General features: G+C 47.0%; 1 protein-coding gene across 5 annotated transcripts in view; it reads left to right on the forward strand.

The window, feature by feature from the left end:
* The window catches only part of SIN3A (SIN3 transcription regulator family member A), an 865,613-nt gene that overhangs the window by 422,563 nt on the left and 419,290 nt on the right, over nucleotides 1–23,760 (forward strand). For all 5 annotated transcript variants that reach the window (XM_078685093.1, XM_078685092.1, XM_078685095.1 and 2 more), the window contains 2 exons: nucleotides 20,909–21,027; nucleotides 22,423–22,633. In XM_078685093.1, the coding sequence (XP_078541219.1) occupies nucleotides 20,909–21,027; nucleotides 22,423–22,633 (330 nt within the window). The remainder of the gene's footprint in view (nucleotides 1–20,908; nucleotides 21,028–22,422; nucleotides 22,634–23,760) is intronic.

Raw genomic sequence — 23,760 nt, forward strand, 5'->3', positions numbered from 1 at the left:
CTCGTGCGATGCGGCCGGGGATTCGGGTGACACCGCCCACGCGGCTCCGCCATGAGGTCACTCACTCCTCGGGCGGGCTCCGCGGCGCCTTCGGCCCAGCGGACCCGTCTGGGGGCCCTAGCGGGTCAGGGGCTTCGGCCCCGGCGCCGCAGGCCCCCACTGAATCCGGTTCTGGATCCGGGTCATTACCGGTTGACCTGACGACCTCACCGGCGCCGGTCCCTCAGGTGTCACCTCCGGCGCTGTCTTCGGGCGGCGCCTACCCCGATGCCTCCCTCGATCCGGTTCCGGCGTCTGAGCGGCGCCACTGGGCGCCGCTTTCGACGCCGTTTGGAGAGTTTTACTTCAATGAACCGGCCCCATCCTTTGACACCCCTGAATATCAGGAGATGGGTGATGAGGAGAATTGGGAGGGGTCTGAGGACCCTCTGACATGGGAGTGTCAGTCTCAGGAGGACTGGACAGGTGGACTTGGGGATGCTAGTGGTCTGGATACCTCGCCAGACACTGGTTTTGTCTCACCTCCTACCGTGGCTACGGAGGAAGGGGCAACCTACAGTGTGGTGCTGACACGGGCGGCCAAGGCCTTGGGCCTTGAGCACCCCATCGCGGCCGTGAGGACTTACCTCCTCACTGAGGTCCTTAAACCGCAGTCAAGCTCGGCTCAGCCTCTGCTGCCGTTTAATGAGGCCTTGACCGACGTTCTTTTGGGCACTTGGTCCAGGCCCGCTACAGGTTTGCCTGTAGATAGGAACGCGGCCAGATGCCACCGCCCGGCCCCGGGCGACCCTTGTTTCCTGTCCACCCACCCCACCCCCGAGAGCCTGGTTATTCAGGCTTCGAATTCCCAGACCGCATTTCCGTCGGCTCCGCCTGACAGGGAATCCAAGAGGTATGAGCAATACGGCAAGAAGGTATTCTCCTCCCTGAGTCTGGGACTGCGGTCTTCCAACACCGCGTGCCTCTTGGGCCGTTACACCCACTCTCTGTGGGATACGGTCGCGGACGTGCTGCCAGAAAGCCCGTTGGAGGTACGGGCTAAACTCGGCCATGCCCTTGTGGAGGGCCGAGATGCGGCGCATTATTCTATCCGGTGTGGACTGGATACCACCGACTCACTGGGCAGAGCGATGGCAACGACGGTGGCGATTCGTCGCCATGCCTGGTTGAGGTCCGCCAACTTCTCGGCTGATGTCCAGAATACACTCATGGACATGCCGTTTGATGGCCGTCGCCTTTTTAGAACAAAGCAGACCATGCGCTTGAGCGCTTTAAGGACGCCAGGGCTACGGCCAGGTCCTTGGGCCTCTCGACCCACGCCAGCAGATGGGTGCCTTTCGCGCCCAAGGAAGGGGCGCCCCCACACGTGCTGCCAGCCACGCACCGCAGAGTAATACTCAACGCGGTGGCGGCCGTGGTAACCGCCGTGGCGGCGGTCGGGGACAACGGCGAGGACAGTTCACACCTTCCCCCGCAGCATCCGCCCTTAAAACCCTCCTAGTCCGTGCTTTCAGGCCCACGTGAAGCCAGTGGGGGGCAGGATTCGCCATCACCTCCTCGACTGGCGCACTGTCACATCGGACAGGTGGGTGCTGCAAATCGTCAGAAGGGGCTACTCCCTCCCCTTCGAGGCGACCCCTCCAGCCATGCCACCGCAAAACCACCGTGTATCGGGGGATCATTTGCGACTTCTGCAGGAGGAAGTTATGGCCCTCTTGGCCAAGGGGGCCATCGAGCGCGTTCCTGGGCCAGAAGTAGGGTGTGGTTGCTACTCCCACTACTTTCTGGTACCCAAGAAGGGCAAAGGGGGCCTACACCTATCTTGGATCTACGGAACGTCAACGGCTTCCTCCGGAAGGAGAAGTTCAAAATGCTGACACTGGCTCAGGTCTTGGCTGCCCTGGACCCGGGAGACTGGATGGTAGCGTTGGACTTGCAGGACGCTTATTTTCACATCCCTGTCCTGCCGGCCCACCGGCGCTACCTGCGGTTCACGGTTGGCCGCGAGCACTTTCAGTTTACCGTGCTCCCCTTCGGCCTTACCAGCGCCCCATGGGTGTTCACAAAGGTGATGGCGGTGGTCGCAGCTCGTCTGCGCAGGTTAGGGGTTTCAGTCTTCCCCTACCTCGACAACTGGTTGTTGAAGGCGGGCTCGCCCCAGACAGTCGTCAGCCACCTCCAGACGACGGCAGACCTCCTGCAGCTGCTTGGGTTCTCCATCAATGTGCCGAAGTCACACCTGTGCCCCTCTCAGCAGCTCCTCTTCATCGGAGCGGGTTCGGGATATTCAGGCTCTGATTCCACTCTTTCAGCCTTTATCCCGGTTCTTGGTCAGGTTGACGCTGCGGCTTCTGGGGCTGATGGCCTCCTGCATCCTTCTGGTGCATCACGCCCGGTGGCGGATGTGGGCTCTGCAGTGGGACCTGAAGTTTCAGTGGGCCCAGCATCAGGGCAACCTGTCCGACCATGTCCTGATCTCAGAGGGCACTGCGAGACAGCTGCAGTGGTGGCTCACGGACCGCGATTGGGTCAGCGGCAGATCCCTCTCCCTACCCCAACCGGAGCACGTAGTTGTGATGGACGCGTCCCTCCAGGGCTGGGGAGGCCACATGGGAGAGGCAGAGATCAGAGGCTCTGGTCTCCGGCGGAGTCCCGGCTCCATATCAACCTTTTGGAGCTGCGGGCAATTTGTCTAGCACTGAAGGCATTCCTCCCCTGAAGGCATTCCTCCCCTCTGTCCGGGGTAGTGTAGTGCAGGTGTTCACGGACTAAACCACCGCCATGTGGTACTGCAACAAACAGGGCAGGGTGGGGTCGTGGACCCTTTGCCAGGAGACTCCGCGCCTCTGGCAGTGGCTGGAACATCAGGGCCTGACCCTGGTGGTTCAACACCTGGCAGGTTCTCTGAACGCCAGGGCGGACAAACTCAGACGTCGGTGCATGATAGATCACGAATGGCGTCTGATCTCGGACGTGGCGCAAGGCCTCTTTCAGCAGTGGGGAGAGCCTTGGTTAGATCTATTCGCCACAGAAGAGAACGCGCAATGTCATCAGTTCTGCGCGTTGGAATTTCCAAGGCGGCACTCGCTCGGAGACGCTTTTCGTCGCGAGTTGAGTTGCGGTCTGTTGTACGCCTTTCCGCCTATACCACTTCTGCCCAGAGTGCTGAAGATCAAACGCGACCGGGCCCAAGTCATCCTTGTGGCTCCGGACTGGGCACGAAGGTACTGGTATCCAGAGCTACTCAGTATGTCAGTCGATCCCCCGGTTCGTCTGCCTCTTCAGGAGGACCTTCTGTCGCAGCAGCAGGGGACGGTCCTCCACCCGAACCTGTCCAGTCTCCACCTCCATGCTTGGAGATTGAGCGGCGACAGTTGAGGCCATTTGACTTGCCTCCTGAAGTCTGTAATGTCATTCTGGCAGCCAGGTGTCCCTCCACAAAATCGGTATACGCCTGCAGGTGGAATGAATTTGTGGCATGGTGCACAGCAAAGGCTCTGGATCCACTTTCTGCCCCTCTTTCTGAGGTTCTTCTCTTCCTTCTTTCTCTTGCCCAGCAGGGCTCTGCTCTGGGCACTATCAAGGGCTACCTTTCTGCCCTTTCAGCCTTTCTAAGGCTGCCTGATCAACCTTCTTTGTTCAAGTCCCCTATTGTAACTCGTTTTCTGAAGAGCTTCACACACATGTTCCCTCCTGTTCCGTTTGTGATGCCCCAGTGGGACTTGAACCTTGTTCTTACCTTTCTGATGTGCGCTCCCTTTGAGCCACTTCATAACTGTCCTCTCCGCCTTCTTACTCTGAAAACTGCTTTCCTGGTTGCCATCACCTCTGCCAGGAGAGTGAGTGAGCTCCAGGCTCTTTCATCTAAACCCCCTTTCCTTTCTGTCCATCCGGACAAGGTTGTGTTGCGGACTAGGCCATCTTTCCTGCCCAAGGTTTTCACGGCCTTCCACATCGGGCAGTCTATCACCTTGCCCACCTTCTTTCCGCCACCGCATCCCTCTAAAGAGGAAGAGCGGCTCCACCGTCTGGACCCAAAAAGTGCGATTTCGTTCTTTCTAGATCGCACACGCCAGTTCTGGGTAGATGACCAACTCTGTTAGTTACGTGGGCGCGAAGAAGGGATGGGCGGTGCACAAGAGGACCATCTCTCGGTGGGTCGTCTTGTGTATCAAGGCTGTTACTCCTTGGCGAGGAAGGAGCCTCCTGTTGGGCTGAGGGCCCATCCCACTCGTGCCACGGCGGCTAGCACTGCCCAGGGCCGGGGAGTCCCCTTGCAGGACATTTGTCAGGCAGCTACGTGGGCATCCCTGCACACGTTTGCAAGACACTACTGCCTGGACAGCCAAGTCCAGAGGGATGGCTTCTTTGGCCGTTCCTTCCTCCAGGACTTTCTGGTGTGATAATTGGTTCGTAGACCCACCTCCGGGGTTGGTATTGCTGGGGTATCTATTGTAAGGTAAGGAATCTAATACTAACCTGTTTCTTTCAGATGAACAAGTTACTTACCTTCGGTAACGATATATCTGTAAGAAACAGTAGTTAGTATTAGATTCCTTACCTCCCCACCCATCCTCCCCGTTCTGCGAACTGATATCTAGGGTTAAGGTCATCCCCTTTCAGGGCCCTAGTTTTAATGGCACCAGGGTTGGTTTTTAACATGGCTCTGTGTTTCTGGCGCGGAAAAGCTGTGTCTAAGAACTGACGTCAGCACGCGGAGGCGGCGTCTAAGTACTCCGACATCATCACGGCGCCGACGACGGACGCGGAGCCGCAGATGACTCCTACCGACGCGCAAGGGTACTACTACGCAAACATTTCCGGACCCAGTCTGATACAGATATATCGTTACCGAAGGTAAGTAACTTGTTCATTGCATACACTTGTAAAGCTGCCTCATGTCGATCATTGCACACATTTACTCGCCATTATTGTTTAGACTCTGACACGCAGGCGGATGCTCAGTTTGGACAAGCCTCATTAGGGAATCGGTTTGGATGATTTATCCTTTGAGTTTTTTTAGCTGTGATTATACTGGTGTTTGTCTACAGAATAATGGGTATGGGCTTGCTATTCTATTCAATGCTTATGACTATTGATGAGTATCCCCTGGAAGAGAAGGATAAGTTACTTACTTGTAATCCTAGCTCTCTTCCAGGGGTATACTCATCAAATTCATAAGCACCCCGCCCACCTCCCGATGAATAGCTGTATTAGAGTAGCGTTTCTTTCTTGCTTCATGATTCCCACTTGATAGTACACTGTTCAAAACAACCTGACCTAACTGTTACCTGTGGTGCATGATGGGAGCAGGGAGGTCTGGAAGGCACGGCACCAGTTTATCAATGTTGTGTTTTTATGTATGCAGCCTATGGGCTAATTGCCTGCTATTGCTTGCCTTTTTCTTTGAAAATAAAAGGCTATGTTTGAACACTAGAGGAGAGCATGTGTTTTTTTACAGAAATGCTATTTAAACTTATTTTTATTTTAAATGAAAAATCCAATGCAGTTTTGGCATCTTAGCCTGTGGAACGGTTTTAGGCTGCATATATATATATATGCATATATATATATGTATGTATGTATGTGTATATATATATATATATATATATATATATATTAAAGTCCACAAAGCACCCACGTGCAGCACGCACTCCAGCCAGCTCTTTCCAGGTAAGGGAGGGAAGCGGGTACAACCAGCGTCAGCAGAGCCTGACGCGTTTCGGGCATCCGCCCTTCATCTGAGGCTTCTCTGCTCTGAACAAACTGCCAACACCAGGATTGCAGAAATTTGGTAGGACTGCAGATCCCAGAATACCTTGCGATGGATGTTGCAATAAATAAAGGGACTACTTTCTGCAATCCTGGTGTTGGCAGTTTGTTCAGAGCAGAGAAGCCTCAGATGAAGGGCGGATGCCCGAAACGCGTCAGGCTCTGCTGACGCTGGTTGTACCCGCTTCCCTTCCTTACCTGGAAAGAGCTGGCTGGAGTGCGTGCTGCACGTGGGTGCTTTGTGGACTTTAATATATATATATATATATATATATATATATATATATATATTCACTGAAAAAAACATAGGTTATAGACCATATATAGTTAGGAATTAGCATTTACAAAACCTTATTTTACTCACACAAAACCATTGAAATTCCATATATAGTTAGTTGCACTAACTATATATCGCGCATCCGCAATCCACTGCTGATGATGTCACATATTACATCATTCATGACATGGTCAGTGACATCACTGATGACATCACTGATGACATCACTGATGACAACATCCAGTGACTGTATGTTTCTGTAAAGTTAAAATATGTTTTACATATTGAAGAATGAGTAGATGTATAAGTGTCTGAATGAAGGTTTTAGTAGGTGCGTGGTTGACTGTATGAGTGAGTGATTAAATGCGTCCTACTGAATGCATAGGTTAGTGACTAAACTGTGTGAAAGTTTGCATCAGTATGTCTGTTGTTGTGCAAGCTGCTGCATGTGTTGATCAGTAGCTATATGAGTGGCTATATGGGTTATTGATTGGTTGGCCAAGTATTTGTATGGGAGACTGAGTGTGTGTGTGGCTGGTTGGGAGGTGTGTGACTCTGTGCAGATCAATGTGTACTTGTATCAGTGATTGTATAAGAGAGTAAGTATGTGTTAGTATATGTTTGAAAATGTAAGGTGCTCTATGTTTAACTGTATAGATTAGAAAATGGAGGTGTGATTGATTCTTTGCATGACTGACTAGGTGTGTGAGTAACTCCATGGATGAGCAACAGAGTGTACACGTCTGTATAGGTGTATGAGTGCATATGATAGTGTTGTAAAGATGAGTGATTGTATGTATGAATGATTGTATGGATGAATGAGTGAATGTGTGTGTAGACGTAGGAATCAGTGAGTGCGTATGTAGTAACTAGTATTGGTGTGTCAATGGTTTCAAAAATTATACTCTTTTTAACACTGGGTGAAACAGAGGTTATATTAAAATGTGAGGAGATGCATTGTATTGTCACATGAATGATATCATCAGTGATGTGGTCATTGATGTCAAATGAGATGTCATCAGTGATGTCATCAGTGATGTCACTGACCATGTCATGAATGATGTAATATGTGACATCATCAGCAGTGGATTGCGGATGCGCGATATATAGTTAGTGCAACTAACTATATATGGAATTTCAATGGTTTTGTGTGAGTAAAATAAGGTTTTGTAAATGCTAATTCCTAACTATATATGGTCTATAACCTATGGTTTTTTCAGTGAATTTTCAAGGTTTTGTAAATGCTAATTCCTAACTATATATGGTCTATAACCTATGGTTTTTTCAGTGAATTTCATTGGTTTTTTAACAGCTAATATCTGTAGCTGTAAAATGTATTCTTCTTTAAATCCAAAAATATATTTTATATGTTTATGAATAATTTTTTTTTTTAATATTTTTTTTTCTTCGTTCCCGCTTCGCGAATCGGGAAGCTTCCCGTTAGCTGACCTTGATGCCGCGAAATAGACCGTGAGCCGGTAAACGTTTCTTTACCGCAAGTGCCGCGTTAGAAAACAACATCGTGACGCCTCCCGTCCGCATGACGTTTCACGTTGTCGCGTGATACGTCATATGACGTGCTACGTTAGCGAACTGGTACGCGAAGCGAGTCGCAAAGCGCAGGTTTCTGGAAGCAAACCGGGAGGCCCTGCAAAGCGCTTAACGTAAACACAGCAGGTCATGTGACTTGGTAATAACACTTTTCATTGGTTCATTTCACTTTTGGTTTCCTAATGATGTAAGACTAGGTCATATAATCTAAAATGAACACTTTTCATTGGTTGAGAACTCTTGTTTTTCCCAAATGATGAAAATCCCTCCTTCTTTCCTCACTCTGACTTTCATCATTGTGAGAGAAAGACCCTTTGTGATCACTGAGCAATGGCTTCTTTAGTAGCTTCAGCTGGTGCTTCCCCACCACCTCCACCACATCCAAGGAAGAGTGGACCACCTGCTCAAGTTATAATTCAGCAAGAAGAGGAAGAAGAGGAAGACGAGGAAGAGCAGGAAGAGAGGCAGTTTTTGCCTGAGGAGCCCAGGACGTCTCACCGGAAAGAAAACTTCATTTGGCAATTTTTTAAAATTCCCAAAGGTCAGAAAAAAGTAAATGCAAGATACGTAACTTGCCTTATATGTCAAGATAGACTGTCCAGAGGAACCGAGAAAAAATACAGTTTCGGAAACTACACAATGCATCGCCATATGACTAGGTGGCATCCTAACAACTACAGTGCTGCACAGTTTCGGAACGACCTAGATAATCTCCCTATTATGGCCAGAAGATCTGTTGTACCGGAAGTAACGGGACCAGAGGGCAGGGAGATGGTGCCAAATATACAAATGAGATTTGGTGAAGTAAAACACATCTGCGTATTTTGCGATGGATTCATTTGCTACGGAGAAAGAAGCATCACTCTGATCAACAGAGCTATTGACTATCATATGCAAGTTTGTACGAAACGCCCAAAATAATAAATACTTTTTTTTTGTTTTGTTGCTCCTGTTGAGCCCTTTACAATGAATCGTTTTCATTGCCCCCTCCAAGAAAAACCCCAAAAAATATAAAACTGTTCAGAAAAATTCAAAAAAAGTAAAAAAATGTTCCGAAAAATAATAAAAAAAATATAAAACAACAAAAACAATTTAAAAAAAAGTTCTTTTCAGAACTACCTCCCCGTTATTAAAAAATTGGTACAATATTTGGAACTGTGCCAACCTCTATTTCTCTTAGTTCGCTTCCCAGTTCGCTCGCCGGTACGCGAACTGGAAGCGAACCAAAAACAGTAAGTATAAGGGAAGGAAACAGACACTTATGTTAAAAGAAAGACAGCTATAGGGGAGTAAACTAGAGATACTATTACCCGTAATCCACTGCTGATGATGTCACATATTACATCATTCATGACATGCTCAGTGACATCATCAGCAGAGGATTGCGGGTTTTTTGGCAACGTGCCTTATCCACGGTTTAATAACGCTGCCTTTTGCTTTATATAAGTTTTCAAATTGTATGAAATATATACCAATAGGTCGTTATGAACCTTTAGGTAGTGCTTTTCTTCATGAGGTCTGGTCGCTTCCATACACATACAGATGTTTCAAAGATGATCAAGAAGTTTATCTGAATGGAGAGGAATGCACTGAGACGCCAGATCATTCACTAATGTGTAGGCACATACAGTTACACGGTTCATGCAACAAACACCGACCAAATATGACTTGCGTGTTGCAAGGCACGCCAGTTCCTGCTATCATCCCCACGTTCAAATTGTTGGAAAATGGTAGTTATTTGATGCTCAATAATGAAGATTGTTCTGGGTTAATTAAAAGTATTCCTTTTATCGTAACAGTAAGTTAACGGGTTATTTGCTGCAGAAATGTTCTATTTCCTCCCACACATGAACATAGGGAGTTTTCAATCTGGCCACAAATACCAACCTTGGGAGCAGATTTCAACGGCATGGCAAGAATAAGAGCTCTTTTGTCTCAGAGAGAGGTGGCCTTGAGTTCGGCCCGTGAAACTTTCGTGCTTCACATAGCGAACACCCGTACAGAGGTGCAGACCCTTTTCAATTCAGATTTGCCTTTCAATTTCAGCAAGATGGTTCGGACTATCTTTAACGCATCCTCCACAAAGCCCCTGGCGCACTTTTTTAAAGTTGTTACCAGTGGTCTCGTGACTTCATTTGAGAAAATCTTTGGAGTCATCCCTGCTTTCTTTCATTCTATTTTCTCCACTCTGCTTCGTGGATTGCCATTTTTACTTGCATTACCAGCGGACGCTCTTGTGCTTTTTTACATTTTTAAATATGGATGTCCCTCCTATGCAACCTCCCGCCCTGCAGCTGCTGACACTGTTCCGCAATCGCATGCTAGAATATTATGGCACAATGCCGTTGGCGATATTAAGCACGGCATATGGATTATCTTTTCGATTCTCCTACTTCACCTGTGTCCAGCCTGTATTTCACTGCCTGACCTGTGATTTCGATTGGGCCATTGATTTGTGTCTCTGCGGACCGGTTTCTCCTGACGTCGACTTTAATCAGCTGATGACTCCTATCATTACTCACGAGTTGGTTTGTCCTGGCGAAAGGATTATGGCTGTGGCATTGATGCATGGACTAATTGGTCCCTGGAATTTACTGGCGGCAGCACAGTCTTTCTTGGAACAGAGCTTTGTTGAAAACCCACCGAGCTGTCCTCTGATGGTCATAGAGGATCCGGTGCTGGGAGAGCACGTATGTTCTTTTCCGCTTCTAAATTGGATGGCTGAACTGTTTTCGGATGAAGACGGTGACTTCCTATTGGAGGCTGTTGCAGCTTATTTTGCATACACAGTTATGTCATAGACCTTTTTCATGTTTGATATGCTGAGTACTAGCATTTCATTGACAATTCATTGACTTATTTGTCAAGTTTTTATTATTTACCTTGCCTATTGGCTTAAGACTCGATAAAGTACTTGGCTGTTTTATTTTTCTTTAGCATTAAATTTTCCTAGTTTTTAATGCTTTACCTTGCGGACCGTCCACATATAAACTTGCAATCTGCTCTCATGAGATGGCACTTCTATTATCTTATTCAGTTCGTTTCCGGATCATGGGGAGGTGTCATCTAGGTCCTGGATATCTTTACACCGTGTTAAGTTAGCATGGGCTCATTACCGGTTTAAACGCCATTTTTCCTTTTTTGCAACTTCTGCACATGACACTTAGTTGTTGCTTTAGCTTTCAACCTAGTAGTTCATCGTGGTTTACATGAGAATAATATGTTATTGCTCTACTATCTGCTTTGCTTGTTAAACTATATCTGTACAGCGAGTGCTAAAGTTTCAAGAACAACACGATACAGAATTGTTATGAGGTCTGATCTCCACGACTTCATACTCATAACATAAGTGCAACTTCTGCCAATTCTGGGCATGAGGCGGGTTTTATATTACTTTGCCAAACACACATACACAACACTTGATGCGGTTCACATGAAGAGAGAGCTGGTGTATGCTGATGTGATTCCTTCAAATCTAAGACACTAAAGTATGGGCACGCCCTAAACCAACACAAAGAGACCTTCTTAGCAAATAATATAATATGTGTATTAGGGAGGGTGAGATATAAGCAGCCGCGGGCCGTGGAGGGAGTTACGGTGAGGCAGGGAGGCGGGGAGGGGGAGAAGCAGGGTGGAGCCCTCTCCACCCTGCCCCTCTCCCTCCCCGCCTCCCTGCCCCACCGTAACTCCCTCCACGGCCCGCGGCTGCTTATAAGTGTTGCTAACTCTTATTCATTTACAGCATGTTAACATACTATCACCATTCGCTTTTTATGTACTAGTAACTATGCTGGTAATTTTGCTACTGATAATATGTGTACTTGTATTCTCCACCCTGCTTCTCCCCCTCCCCGCCTCCCTGCCTCACCGTAACTCCCTCCACGGCCCGCGGCTGCTTATAAGTGTTGCTAACTCTTATTCATTTACAGCATGTTAACATACTATCACCATTCGCTTTTTATGTACTAGAAACTATGCTGGTAATTTTGCTACTGATAATATGTGTACTTGTATTATCTAAGATACTACGCCTGAGAAGACGGCATTAGTAAATAAACATTTCAAATACACATGTGTTCTTCTTAACTCCATGTTCTGGTTTCTAAGAAATATATAACGACCGACTGTTCATGAGTTCCACGTATCCTGAGGTACTATAAGTTCATATTCTGGATTGTCTAAACATTGAGAGTTTGTTATATCCAATGTGACACTGTACCTAGCTTGCTAAGGGGTTTTTGATTACTAACGTGAGTTTTGGGACACCCTAATTCGCCGAGGTTCCAATCCTCTGTCCACAGTTCTGTGTGAGAACAGAAACCCTGCGACAGGGGCACCCCCGACCCTTGCTGGAGCTTCATCACACTTGCGATACAACTCCAGCAATGCGCCACCTTTACGGCACAGATACATCACGCATCTGTGCTGTTTTTGCCCCATGATGCGCCGCATTGTAAATGCAGCACACCATAGGTGACGGAACAGCGGCACAGAATGACTAACACATCCCTGGTGATGCGCCAGTCATCATAAATCTATCCCTATGCTTCTTATCTTGTTAGAGATGAACCGCCATATGTATCATCAAAGTTTTTTGCATTTCCTAAATAGTGAACTTTAAGGAATAAATAGCGATTCTTTACCATTCCTAGTTTGCGATTAGCTATTTGCTAATTACAAATTACCCATTCATTTCCTTCATTTCCATAGGGCGGTTGGACTCACTTTTAGCTCGAACGGCTTAATGGATTTCCACGAAACTTGGCAAACGTGTAGGGACTGGTAGCCCGATGTGCCTTTGCTATGTCTCAAGATATATGCTCCAGTGGTTTTTACGAAAATTAACTTTGAAAAATATATATTGGGCTACATTGGCCTATATATATGTTGGAGCCCAAATGTAGCCCAATGTAGCCCAATGAAGCCCAATGTAGCCCAAAGATGGCCGCCAGAGACAAAAAAAACAAATGTAGCCCAAATATCAGCCAGATGTAGCCCAAGTATAGCCCAGTGACAGAATGGCCAATCAGCTTCGCAAACCTCCGTTACGCGAAGCGGAGCGCTGTACAGATATATATCTTTTTTTGAACGTTAATTTCTCAAAATCCACTGGAGCACATATATTGAGACCTAGCAAAGGCACATCGGGCTACCAGTCCCTAATATTTTGCCAAGTTTCGTGCAAATCCATTCAGCCGTTCGATTATTATTATTAGTTTTTTTTTTTTTGCCCCGCGGGGCCCTTTTAAAACCTCCACATCAAACCTAGGGGGTCAGCGAGGATCTACTATGCCCCCTTATAGTTATTTCCCCCTTTGTTTTGGCCTCCTCTTGTCTCTCGATCCTACCGAGAGACAAGATGGCGGCCGCTACGGACTTTTTGGAATGTTGACAGACGCCAGAGAACCAATCAGCTTCGCTTCACAAAGCTCCGTTGCGCGAAAAGTACGCGTCCTGGGACGCTGCCAGGTCCGCTGTTACAGATATATATCTTTTTTTAAACGTTAATTTCTCAAAATCCACTGGAGCACATATATTGAGACCTACAAAAGGCACATCGGGCTACCAGTCCCTACAATTTTGCCAAGTTTCGTGCAAATCCATTCAGCCGTTCGGGCTAAAAGTGAGGCCAACCGCCCTATGGAAAACTCAATGTTAAAAACACGTTTTGGGACCCCCCTTTTTTCTCGGCCCCCCCTTGACAAACCCCCCCCAAATTTTCAGGGGCTGCTCAGAAACAAAATGTGCCATTTTCCTGAATATTTCAGCCAATTCCGTCCACAAACGCCAAAGTTATTAGACATAGAATTTTCAAAAATCCCATAGAGAAAAAATCCTAACTATATATACCTACTGGCGACCGCCAGTAGGTAATGTGTATATATATATATATATATATATATATATATATATATATATATATGTATGTATGTGTATGTATGTATGTATGTATGTACGTGTGTGTCTGTGTATGTATGTATATATCAAGCTCACTGGGGTAACCACAAATTGAGAGGCACGCAAGCACAAACCAGCCTTTCCCCATTAAAAGCTTTATTCGGGACACGCAGCTTTGCATCTTAGTCCGCGCTGCCACAGCATTCCGCCTGACGCGTTTCGTGATGAAATCACTTCCTCAGAGGCTCACGGAGCAGTACTGGCCACACCCATTTAATCCCTTATACGCCTATTTCCGCATTTCTGGGAGATGTTGTCCACCTTTACAGTCCTGAATCGTTGCTCCTGCCGTGGCACAATCGAAAGCCCTGGATGGGCACCAGGATGTTCAGCAGCGTGCAATTCCAGGGTAAGTGCTCCGGACAGAGCTCCTAAGATGTAGCCCCTCGGCCTCCTTCCCTTTACAAGGAGTGGTGCTCTCTCGGCGGCTGGTCTGCCGCTTTTAACATCAAGCTCACTGGGGTAACTACAAATTGAGAGGCACGCAAGCACAAACCAGCCTTTCCCCATTAAAAGCTTTATTCGGGACACGCAGCTTTGCATCTTAGTCCGCGCTGCCACAGCATTCCGCCTGACGCGTTTCGTGATGAAATCACTTCCTCAGATGCTCACGGAGCGGTACTGGCCACACCCATTTAATCCCTTATACGCCTATTTCCGCATTTCTGGGAGATGTAGTCCACCTTTACAGTCCTGAATCGTTGCTCCTGCCGTGGCACAATCGAAAGCCCTGGATGGGCACCAGGATGTTCAGCAGCGTGCAATTCCAGGGTAAGTGCTCCGGACAGAGCTCCTAAGATGTAGCCCCTCGGCCTCCTTCCCTTTACAAGGAGTGATGCTCTCTCGGCGGCTGGTTTGCCGCTTTTAACATCAAGCTCACTGGGGTAACTACAAATTGAGAGGCACGCAAGCACAAACCAGCCTTTCCCCATTAAAAGCTTTATTCGGGACACGCAGCTTTGCATCGTAGTCCGCGCTGCCACAGCATTCCGCCTGACGCGTTTCGTGATGAAATCACTTCCTCAGAGGCTCACGGAGCGGTACTGGCCACACCCATTTAATCCCTTATACGCCTATTTCCGCATTTCTGGGAGATGTTGTCCACCTTTACAGTCCTGAATCGTTGCTCCTGCCGTGGCACAATCGAAAGCCCTGGATGGGCACCAGGATGTTCAGCAGCGTGCAATTCCAGGGTAAGTGCTCCGGACAGAGCTCCTAAGATGTAGCCCCTCGGCCTCCTTCCCTTTACAAGGAGTGGTGCTCTCTCGGCGGCTGGTCTGCCGCTTTTAACATCAAGCTCACTGGGGTAACCACAAATTGAGAGGCACGCAAGCACAAACCAGCCTTTCCCCATTAAAAGCTTTATTCGGGACACGCAGCTTTGCATCTTAGTCCGCGCTGCCACAGCATTCCGCCTGACGCGTTTCGTGATGAAATCACTTCCTCAGAGGCTCACGGAGCGGTACTGGCCACACCCATTTAATCCCTTATACGCCTATTTCCGCATTTCTGGGAGATGTTGTCCACCTTTACAGTCCTGAATCGTTGCTCCTGCCGTGGCACAATCGAAAGCCCTGGATGGGCACCAGGATGTTCAGCAGCGTGCAGTTCCAGGGTAAGTGCTCCGGACAGAGCTCCTAAGATGTAGCCCCTCGGCCTCCTTCCCTTTACAAGGAGTGGTGCTCTCTCGGCGGCTGGTCTGCCGCTTTTAACATCAAGCTCATTGGGGTAACTACAAATTGAGAGGCACGCAAGCACAAACCAGCCTTTCCCCATTAAAAGCTTTATTCGGGACACGCAGCTTTGCATCTTAGTCCGCGCTGCCACAGCATTCCGCCTGACGCGTTTCGTGATGAAATCACTTCCTCAGATGCTCACGGAGCAGTACTGGCCACACCCATTTAGTCCCTTATACGCCTATTTCCGCATTTCTGGGAGATGTAGTCCACCTTTACAGTCCTGAATCGTTGCTCCTGCCGTGGCACAATCGAAAGCCCTGGATGGGCACCAGGATGTTCAGCAGCGTGCAATTCCAGGGTAAGTGCTCCGGACAGAGCTCCTAAGATGTAGCCCCTCGGCCTCCTTCCCTTTACAAGGAGTGATGCTCTCTCGGCGGCTGGTTTGCCGCTTTTAACATCAAGCTCACTGGGGTAACTACAAATTGAGAGGCACGCAAGCACAAACCAGCCTTTCCCCATTAAAAGCTTTATTCGGGACACGCAGCTTTGCATCTTAGTCCGCGCTGCCACAGCATTCCGCCTGACGCGTTTCGTGATGAAATCACTTCCTCAGAGGCTCACGGAGCGGTACTGGCCACACCCATTTAATCCCTTATACGCCTATTTCCGCATTTCTGGGAGATGTTGTCCACCTTTACAGTCCTGAATCGTTGCTCCTGCCGTGGCACAATCGAAAGCCCTGGATGGGCACCAGGATGTTCAGCAGCGTGCAATTCCAGGGTAAGTGCTCCGGACAGAGCTCCTAAGATGTAGCCCCTCGGCCTCCTTCCCTTTACGAGGAGTGGTGCTCTCTCGGCGGCTGGTCTGCCGCTTTTAACATCAAGCTCACTGGGGTAACCACAAATTGAGAGGCACGCAAGCACAAACCAGCCTTTCCCCATTAAAAGCTTTATTCGGGACACGCAGCTTTGCATCTTAGTCCGCGCTGCCACAGCATTCCGCCTGACGCGTTTCGTGATGAAATCACTACCTCAGAGGCTCACGGAGCGGTACTGGCCACACCCATTAAATCCCTTAGACGCCTATTTCCGCATTTCTGGGAGATGTAGTCCACCTTTACAGTCCTGAATCGTTGCTCCTGCCGTGGCACAATCGAAAGCCCTGGATGGGCACCAGGATGTTCAGCAGCGTGCAATTCCAGGGTAAGTGCTCCGGACAGAGCTCCTAAGATGTAGCCCCTCGGCCTCCTTCCCTTTACGAGGAGTGGTGCTCTCTCGGCGGCTGGTCCGCCGCTTTTAACATCAAGCTCACTGGGGTAACCACAAATTGAGAGGCACGCAAGCACAAACCAGCCTTTCCCCATTAAAAGCTTTATTCGGGACACGCAGCTTTGCATCTTAGTCCGCGCTGCCACAGCATTCCGCCTGACGCGTTTCGTGATGAAATCACTTCCTCAGAGGCTCACGGAGCGGTACTGGCCACACCCATTAAATCCCTTATACGCCTATTTCCGCATTTCTGGGAGATGTAGTCCACCTTTACAGTCCTGAATCGTTGCTCCTGCCGTGGCACAATCGAAAGCCCTGGATGGGCACCAGGATGTTCAGCAGCGTGCAATTCCAGGGTAAGTGCTCCGGACAGAGCTCCTAAGATGTAGCCCCTCGGCCTCCTTCCCTTTACAAGGAGTGGTGCTCTCTCGGCGGCTGGTCTGCCGCTTTTAACATCAAGCTCACTGGGGTAACCACAAATTGAGAGGCACGCAAGCACAAACCAGCCTTTCCCCATTAAAAGCTTTATTCGGGACACGCAGCTTTGCATCTTAGTCCGCGCTGCCACAGCATTCCGCCTGACGCGTTTCGTGATGAAATCACTTCCTCAGAGGCTCACGGAGCAGTACTGGCCACACCCATTTAATCCCTTATACGCCTATTTCCGCATTTCTGGGAGATGTAGTCCACCTTTACAGTCCTGAATCGTTGCTCCTGCCGTGGCACAATCGAAAGCCCTGGATGGGCACCAGGATGTTCAGCAGCGTGCAATTCCAGGGTAAGTGCTCCGGACAGAGCTCCTAAGATGTAGCCCCTCGCCCTCCTTCCCTTTACAAGGAGTGGTGCTCTCTCGGCGGCTGGTCTGCCGCTTTTAACATCAAGCTCACTGGGGTAACCACAAATTGAGAGGCACGCAAGAACAAACCAGCCTTTCCCCATTAAAAGCTTTATTCGGGACACGCAGCTTTGCATCGCGCTGCCACAGCATTCCGCCTGACGCGTTTCGTGATGAAATCACTTCCTCAGAGGCTTACGGAGCGGTACTGGCCACACCCATTTAATCCCTTATACGCCTATTTCCGCATTTCTGGGAGATGTAGTCCACCTTTACAGTCCTGAATCGTTGCTCCTGCCGTGGCACAATCGAAAGCCCTGGATGGGCACCAGGATGTTCAGCAGCGTGCAATTCCAGGGTAAGTGCTCCGGACAGAGCTCCTAAGATGTAGCCCCTCGGCCTTCTTCCCTTTACAAGGAGTGGTGCTCTCTCGGCGGCTGGTCTGCCGCTTTTAACATCAAGCTCACTGGGGTAACCACAAATTGAGAGGCACGCAAGCACAAACCAGCCTTTCCCCATTAAAAGCTTTATTCGGGACACGCTGCTGAACATCCTGGTACCCATCCAGGGCTTTCGATTGTGCCACGGCAGGAGCAACGATTCAGGACTGTAAAGGTGGACTAAATCTCTCAGAAATGCGGAAATAGGCGTATAAGGGATTAAATGGGTGTGGCCAGTACCGCTCCGTGAGCCTCTGAGGAAGTGATTTCATCACGAAACGCGTCAGGTGGAATGCTGTGGCAGCGCGGACTAAGATGCAAAGCTGCGTGTCCCGAATAAAGCTTTTAATGGGGAAAGGCTGGTTTGTGCTTGCGTGCCTCTCAATTTGTGGTTACCCGAGTGAGCTTGATGTTAAAAGCGGCAGACCAGCCGCCAAGAGAGCACCACTCCTTGTAAAGGGGAGGAGGCCGAGGGGCTACATCTTAGGAGCTCTGTCCGGAGCACTTACCCTGGAATTGCACGCTGCTGAACATCCTGGTACCCATCCAGGGCTTTCGATTGTGCCACGGCAGGAGCAACGATTCAGGACTGTAAAGGTGGACTACATCTCCCAGAAATGCGGAAATAGGCGTATAAGGGATTAAATGGGTGTGGCCAGTACCGCTCCGTGAGCCTCTGAGGAAGTGATTTCATCACGAAACGCGTCAGGCGGAATGCTGTGGCAGCGCGGACTAAGTTTCAAAGCTGCGTGTCCCGAATAAAGCTTTTAATGGGGAAAGGCTGGTTTGTGCTTGCTTGCCTCTCAATTTGTGGTTACCCCAGTGAGCTTGATGTATGTATATATGTATACATATATGTATGTATGTGTTCGAGGGATGTGGGCTGCTATGGTAATGGCAGCATAGAAAAGTTACAATGACCTGGACTTAGACATGAGGATGGACACACTGGGCAGAAAGTACCAGCCACTGCCTATCTTATTGTCCCCTGCTTGGAGAAGGCACACCCTTTCTGATGTACAAAAGTGACAAATACTTGGCGGGGGTTTCTAAAGTTGTCGGTGGTCTTGACGTAAAATTTGAGGTACCTATGAATATACATAGAATGTAGAGCTCTTCTGCGGCATACTGGAGGTACTGTTCTTTCAGCCAGCATCATCCTCTCCCACAACATCAACATCCTCTCCTATGCAGACGACTCGTTCTCTCCCTCACGTAAAATACACTCAGTACCTGAATCAAGTTCAGTGCTTGGATGACTGATATTGCCCACTGGATGAAGACCAACTATCTGAAGTTGAACAACAACAAGACCGAATCTGTAATCTTCAGGAAGGGCACTTTACTGTGAGACTCCACCTGATGGCTAGCAGAGCGAGGAGTGACTGCCACCACCCACTGCAACTGGCTCCCACAACTCAATGCAACTGACTCCCACCACTCACTGCAAGAACCTCTGTATTGTGATTGAAAGCAAACTCTACATAACTTCCCAACTCAACACAGTCACTGCCTCATACTTCCACATCCTGAAGCTTCTGAGGAAGATTTTCAAATGGCTCCCAATCAACACCCAAAAGATTTTCTCGCATCCCCTGGTCACAACAAACAAATCGCCAGAAGGTTGCAGATCATTCAGAACTCTATAGCCAGTATCACTCTCAAACTCCCACACTACACTTACAGCACACTTGAAGGTGGTCCAGTGGTTCCCCATACACAAATGAGCACAATTCAAACTCCTTACCCACACCTTCTGGGCACTACATAGCACTCGCCCTGCATACCTCAACAATTGCATCTGCTTTCACAAATATTCCCGACAACACCGCTCGTCCGGACTCCTACTTGCACACATCCTACGCATACGGAAAACTAGATTTGGCGTTTGAGTCTTCTCCTACATCACTATTAAAGCATAGAATGACCTGCCACTACATAAAACACCTCATCCTCATTCCTTGAATTCTGCAAGAAGCTGAAGACCTGGATTTCCGAATAGTCCCATGAATCCCTAGGTCTGGCTAGGCTCAACTCCTCAGGACCATGATACCCTCCCAAGTGATAATGTGCTCGACAAATCTGCATAACATTACATCTGGAGGTGGTGTCCTCTTCTTTTGAGGTAGACACTTGTCCTCACCAAATAGTAATCGACTTTCCTACATCATGTAAGTCTTAGCCTCTAAACTCCCCAAGGCTCAGATCCATCACCTTCACTACATCAATCCCAAGACCGTTGAGTAGGCCTGAAATCTTTCCTTTCTCTCCTGTTCAAGTCCTGACAGACACCATCAAAGCAAGGTTCTTCTCTAAATAAGACAGTGGGATTTCTGACTCACTCTTTACACCCCTGTAGTGCAGACCGGATGCAGTATTTTTTTCAACATTAATTTCCCCTGTCTGACTTCTTCAGGTGCAGAGAAATGTGAAAACCGAGTTTGAGCACATTATATCGTACTCCAGAGTAGTAAGGGCTCATCGTAGAAAAACCTGTGGCTTTTATGACAAATAGTCTTTTTTCACTTATAAGGACCAAAGCTCATACTTCCCATCCAATCTGGGCTTCGGGGAAAAATACATCGTAGGAAATTATTGAAATTCACTTGGTCCTCAAATGCCGATTAAATCCATTGGCTTCATTTTGATCTTGCTAATTACGTTTAATCTAAACCTCTGCTGCCATTCTGCTCAGTTTGGAAGGGTTAAGTAAAAGCCATTTGCTAAGGATTGGGGACTATGAAGTAATTTTGCTCTTTGTAAACCTTTTTTGTTAAAAAAAAAACTGTTTCTATCCACATTTCCTGGATTGTTACAGGTAAGTAATATTTTACTCCTTTTAGGCACAAAATACATTTGGGAGCTTAGTGAAGGTTATTGTTTGAAAGACCTTGAAGACTTATCTGGTTTCTTGGCCCATGGAGAGTTTGAACTGTGTGTTGATTAAGCTTTGCTTCTAAATGTGCTCCAACAAGAGATACGGTCAAGATTGTGCTTGATGCCCAGCGGAGAGCCATTCAAATGAATTGTAGTTTGCAACCATGGCATTTTCCATGTTGATGAAATTTGGCCCATAGCTCTTTAGAAGGAAAGCCTCCCAACTTCTCTTTGAATGTCTACTCTGCTAGGTTCGAAAGGCTCTGCATAGTGTTGAAGCATATGAAAACTTCCTGCGCTGCTTAGTGATATTTAACCAAGAAGTGATCTCCCGAGGGGAGCTGGTGCAGCTGGTTTCGCCCTTCTTGGGGTAAGTACTTGTGTTGTTCTAGCCCCACTCTTCCACTGTAAATCACACTGAAAAGGCATAGTGCATATGTAGAAGCCTGGATGTTACTAATTCTTTCCTATAACATATTACTGAATGACCGTTCTGGTTTTGAGCACTGAAGATTCTTAGCTATATGACTAGAGCATTATGCTCTTAATAGCTGGTAAATGAGCAAATCAGTTTCTTTGATTGTTATTTTCCTCTTTAATATAAAGCGGAACCCATACTAAAAACGTTCTGATTAAAATAATTTGGAAGACTTTCATTTAAACTCAGTCTAGTAATCCACAATTTATATGTGGTCTACTTGTGAAAAACATGATCCTTCTGAGTATTGCTTCTATTCTTAGGTTGGGGATGCACTGAAGCACTAGCAAACTTGTAGACAACATAAAAAATACAATTGTCAATTTTATTTGTCATATAGACTATCAAAATTATTCTAACTTGTATTGTTCTGAGTAGATGGTTAGCCATTTGTTGTATAACTTGGACAGAACCATTCAAGGGCATTCTGCAGCTTTGATTAGTGTAAATTTTAAAATAAAATCAAAGTGTTTGATTCAAGACTAGCATTGCTCTCATTACACATGAAATATTTACAGAATTATAATTAAAGGTTTATTGAGACATCCGTAATCCAGAGAAACATAGAGTATTTCTTTCTGAAGTAGCAATTGCAGTGGTATAATATTAAGCCTTTCTCTTTGTAAGTGAGGATGTCTGTTTATCTAAGCCTGACCATAGCTTGGGTGTATATAAAAGAAGATAGATTTGCAGAAGGCACAGTACTTTCACAGGCTTCCCTTACATGTGAAGTTATTAGTCCAGCCATTTGCATCTGGTTAGAAAATCTGTTTTTTTTTTAAATAGTTTATCTGCCTAGACCAGCTTGGAATGTGCATATTCATGTAAGTGTTACCGTTATCAGTTTGCCGCAGTTTTATTGAAATCATAGCCGTAATCTAAGTCCATGTATATTTTTCATGTTTTACTAGGGTAGCATTTTTGTGAAAGTTGTTGCTACCTCTACCCCTTCAATCTTATATGCCCGTCTAAAACACAGATTGGCTTGAAGTTGTGCTGTGATATTTGAAATGTGAAAGTGTCCTTAAAACTGATTGCCAAAACTATGGCTTTCTTTCACATCTTGTTATACTAAACTGCAAACGAGGCACACAATCTGTGGTACCTGCCTAATATTTTACTGTCTCCTGCCCTCTCTTTAAACTACATAAATAGCACCCATTCCAAACCTTACTAGGCCATCCCATCATTCTTCCAACCTCTGTTCTTATTGGGTTCAATTCGGTGTTGTGACATTTTGCTAATGTTATTGCTAATTTGTCTTGATTGAATGTTCTTTCCGTACAGAAAATTTCCAGAGTTGTTTACCTGGTTCAAAACCTTCTTGGGCTACAAGGAATCGTCTCACATTGAGCCATTTCCCAAGGAGCGGGCAACAGAGGGCATTGCTATGGAGATAGACTATGCCTCCTGCAAAAGACTGGGCTCCAGCTATCGAGCATTGCCCAAAAGCTACCAGCAGCCAAAGTGCACAGGGAGGACCCCACTCTGCAAAGAGGTTAGTGGTGTACAAGAATGGGGGTATGTTTTCTCTATTGCTTGCTTATAGTAACACAGACTGCTAGGGTAACTCATCCTTGTGAGCCACACTGTGTCACAATCTTTAGTCTTGCTTGTGAGTCCAAACTTCTTGAATTATTTATGCACCCTCATTGTTCTCTGAAGGAATGTCTAAATGCCTTTTGAACCTGAATCGCTAATATTCAACTGGTCTTTATATTTGTATCTTTATGCCTATGGATGGTCTTCAATGTCACACTGTAATTAGCTACTCTTTTTCATTGATGAAGAAATATTTGCAGGTACTGGTTAATATTTTCCCCTTTTAAATTTGAATACAAACAAAAACATTTAGATCTTCAAATGGAAATATCGCTGCTTTTAATGTCTTTCAAATATGCTATGCTTGTTAAAGGTGAAGCAATTGTACTGCATCATAGATTTGGCGGACCAAAGCTTGTGACATTAGAATGTAAAACTTCCATTAAAAAAAAATGTTTGAAAACAAACTCATATTAGTCTGTGTACTCTCCAGTCTGTGGACATATATGGTAGAATTGAATTAAGGAGGGAGTGTGTATTAGAGGGAAATGGCTATTGCTTGCTTTGTGCTTATTTTCAGCATGAGGATATCAATTTCATAGTTTGTATGTCTTTTTGAGTGGCTACATCCTCAGTGCAAAGACTGCCAACACCTTAATTGTATTTGGGCCAATCTATGACCTGATCCAATCCATATTGATAATCAGCTTTGGCAAAAAAAGGCAGTGCCACATAGTTGAGCCACATACATTTTCTGATGTCTATTTCTAACCGCAGATTCTTCATCTTAAAATTCTCCCAAGGGTCGAGACTGGATCTGGAAAGCTTTTGTTATGTTATGTTAATATGTATTTATTAAGCGCTCGTACGCCCGAGGGCTTCATGGCGCTAAAGAAAGGAAACACAACACAGCAGTTAAAAGTGAAATACAGCTCAATAGTAGGCCTGCGAGAACAGCCAGGTTTTAAGAGAGTGTCTGAAGCTAAGAAGGTCTCCGCTCAGTTTCAATTGTAAGGGAAGCGAGTTCCAAAAGGTGGCAGCAAGATGGTCAAAACAGCTGCCACCAAGGCGCTTCCTTTTGTA

Source organism: Lissotriton helveticus, chromosome 3_2, assembly GCF_964261635.1.
Source record: "Lissotriton helveticus chromosome 3_2, aLisHel1.1, whole genome shotgun sequence".
NCBI classification, from domain to species: Eukaryota; Metazoa; Chordata; class Amphibia; order Caudata; family Salamandridae; genus Lissotriton; species Lissotriton helveticus.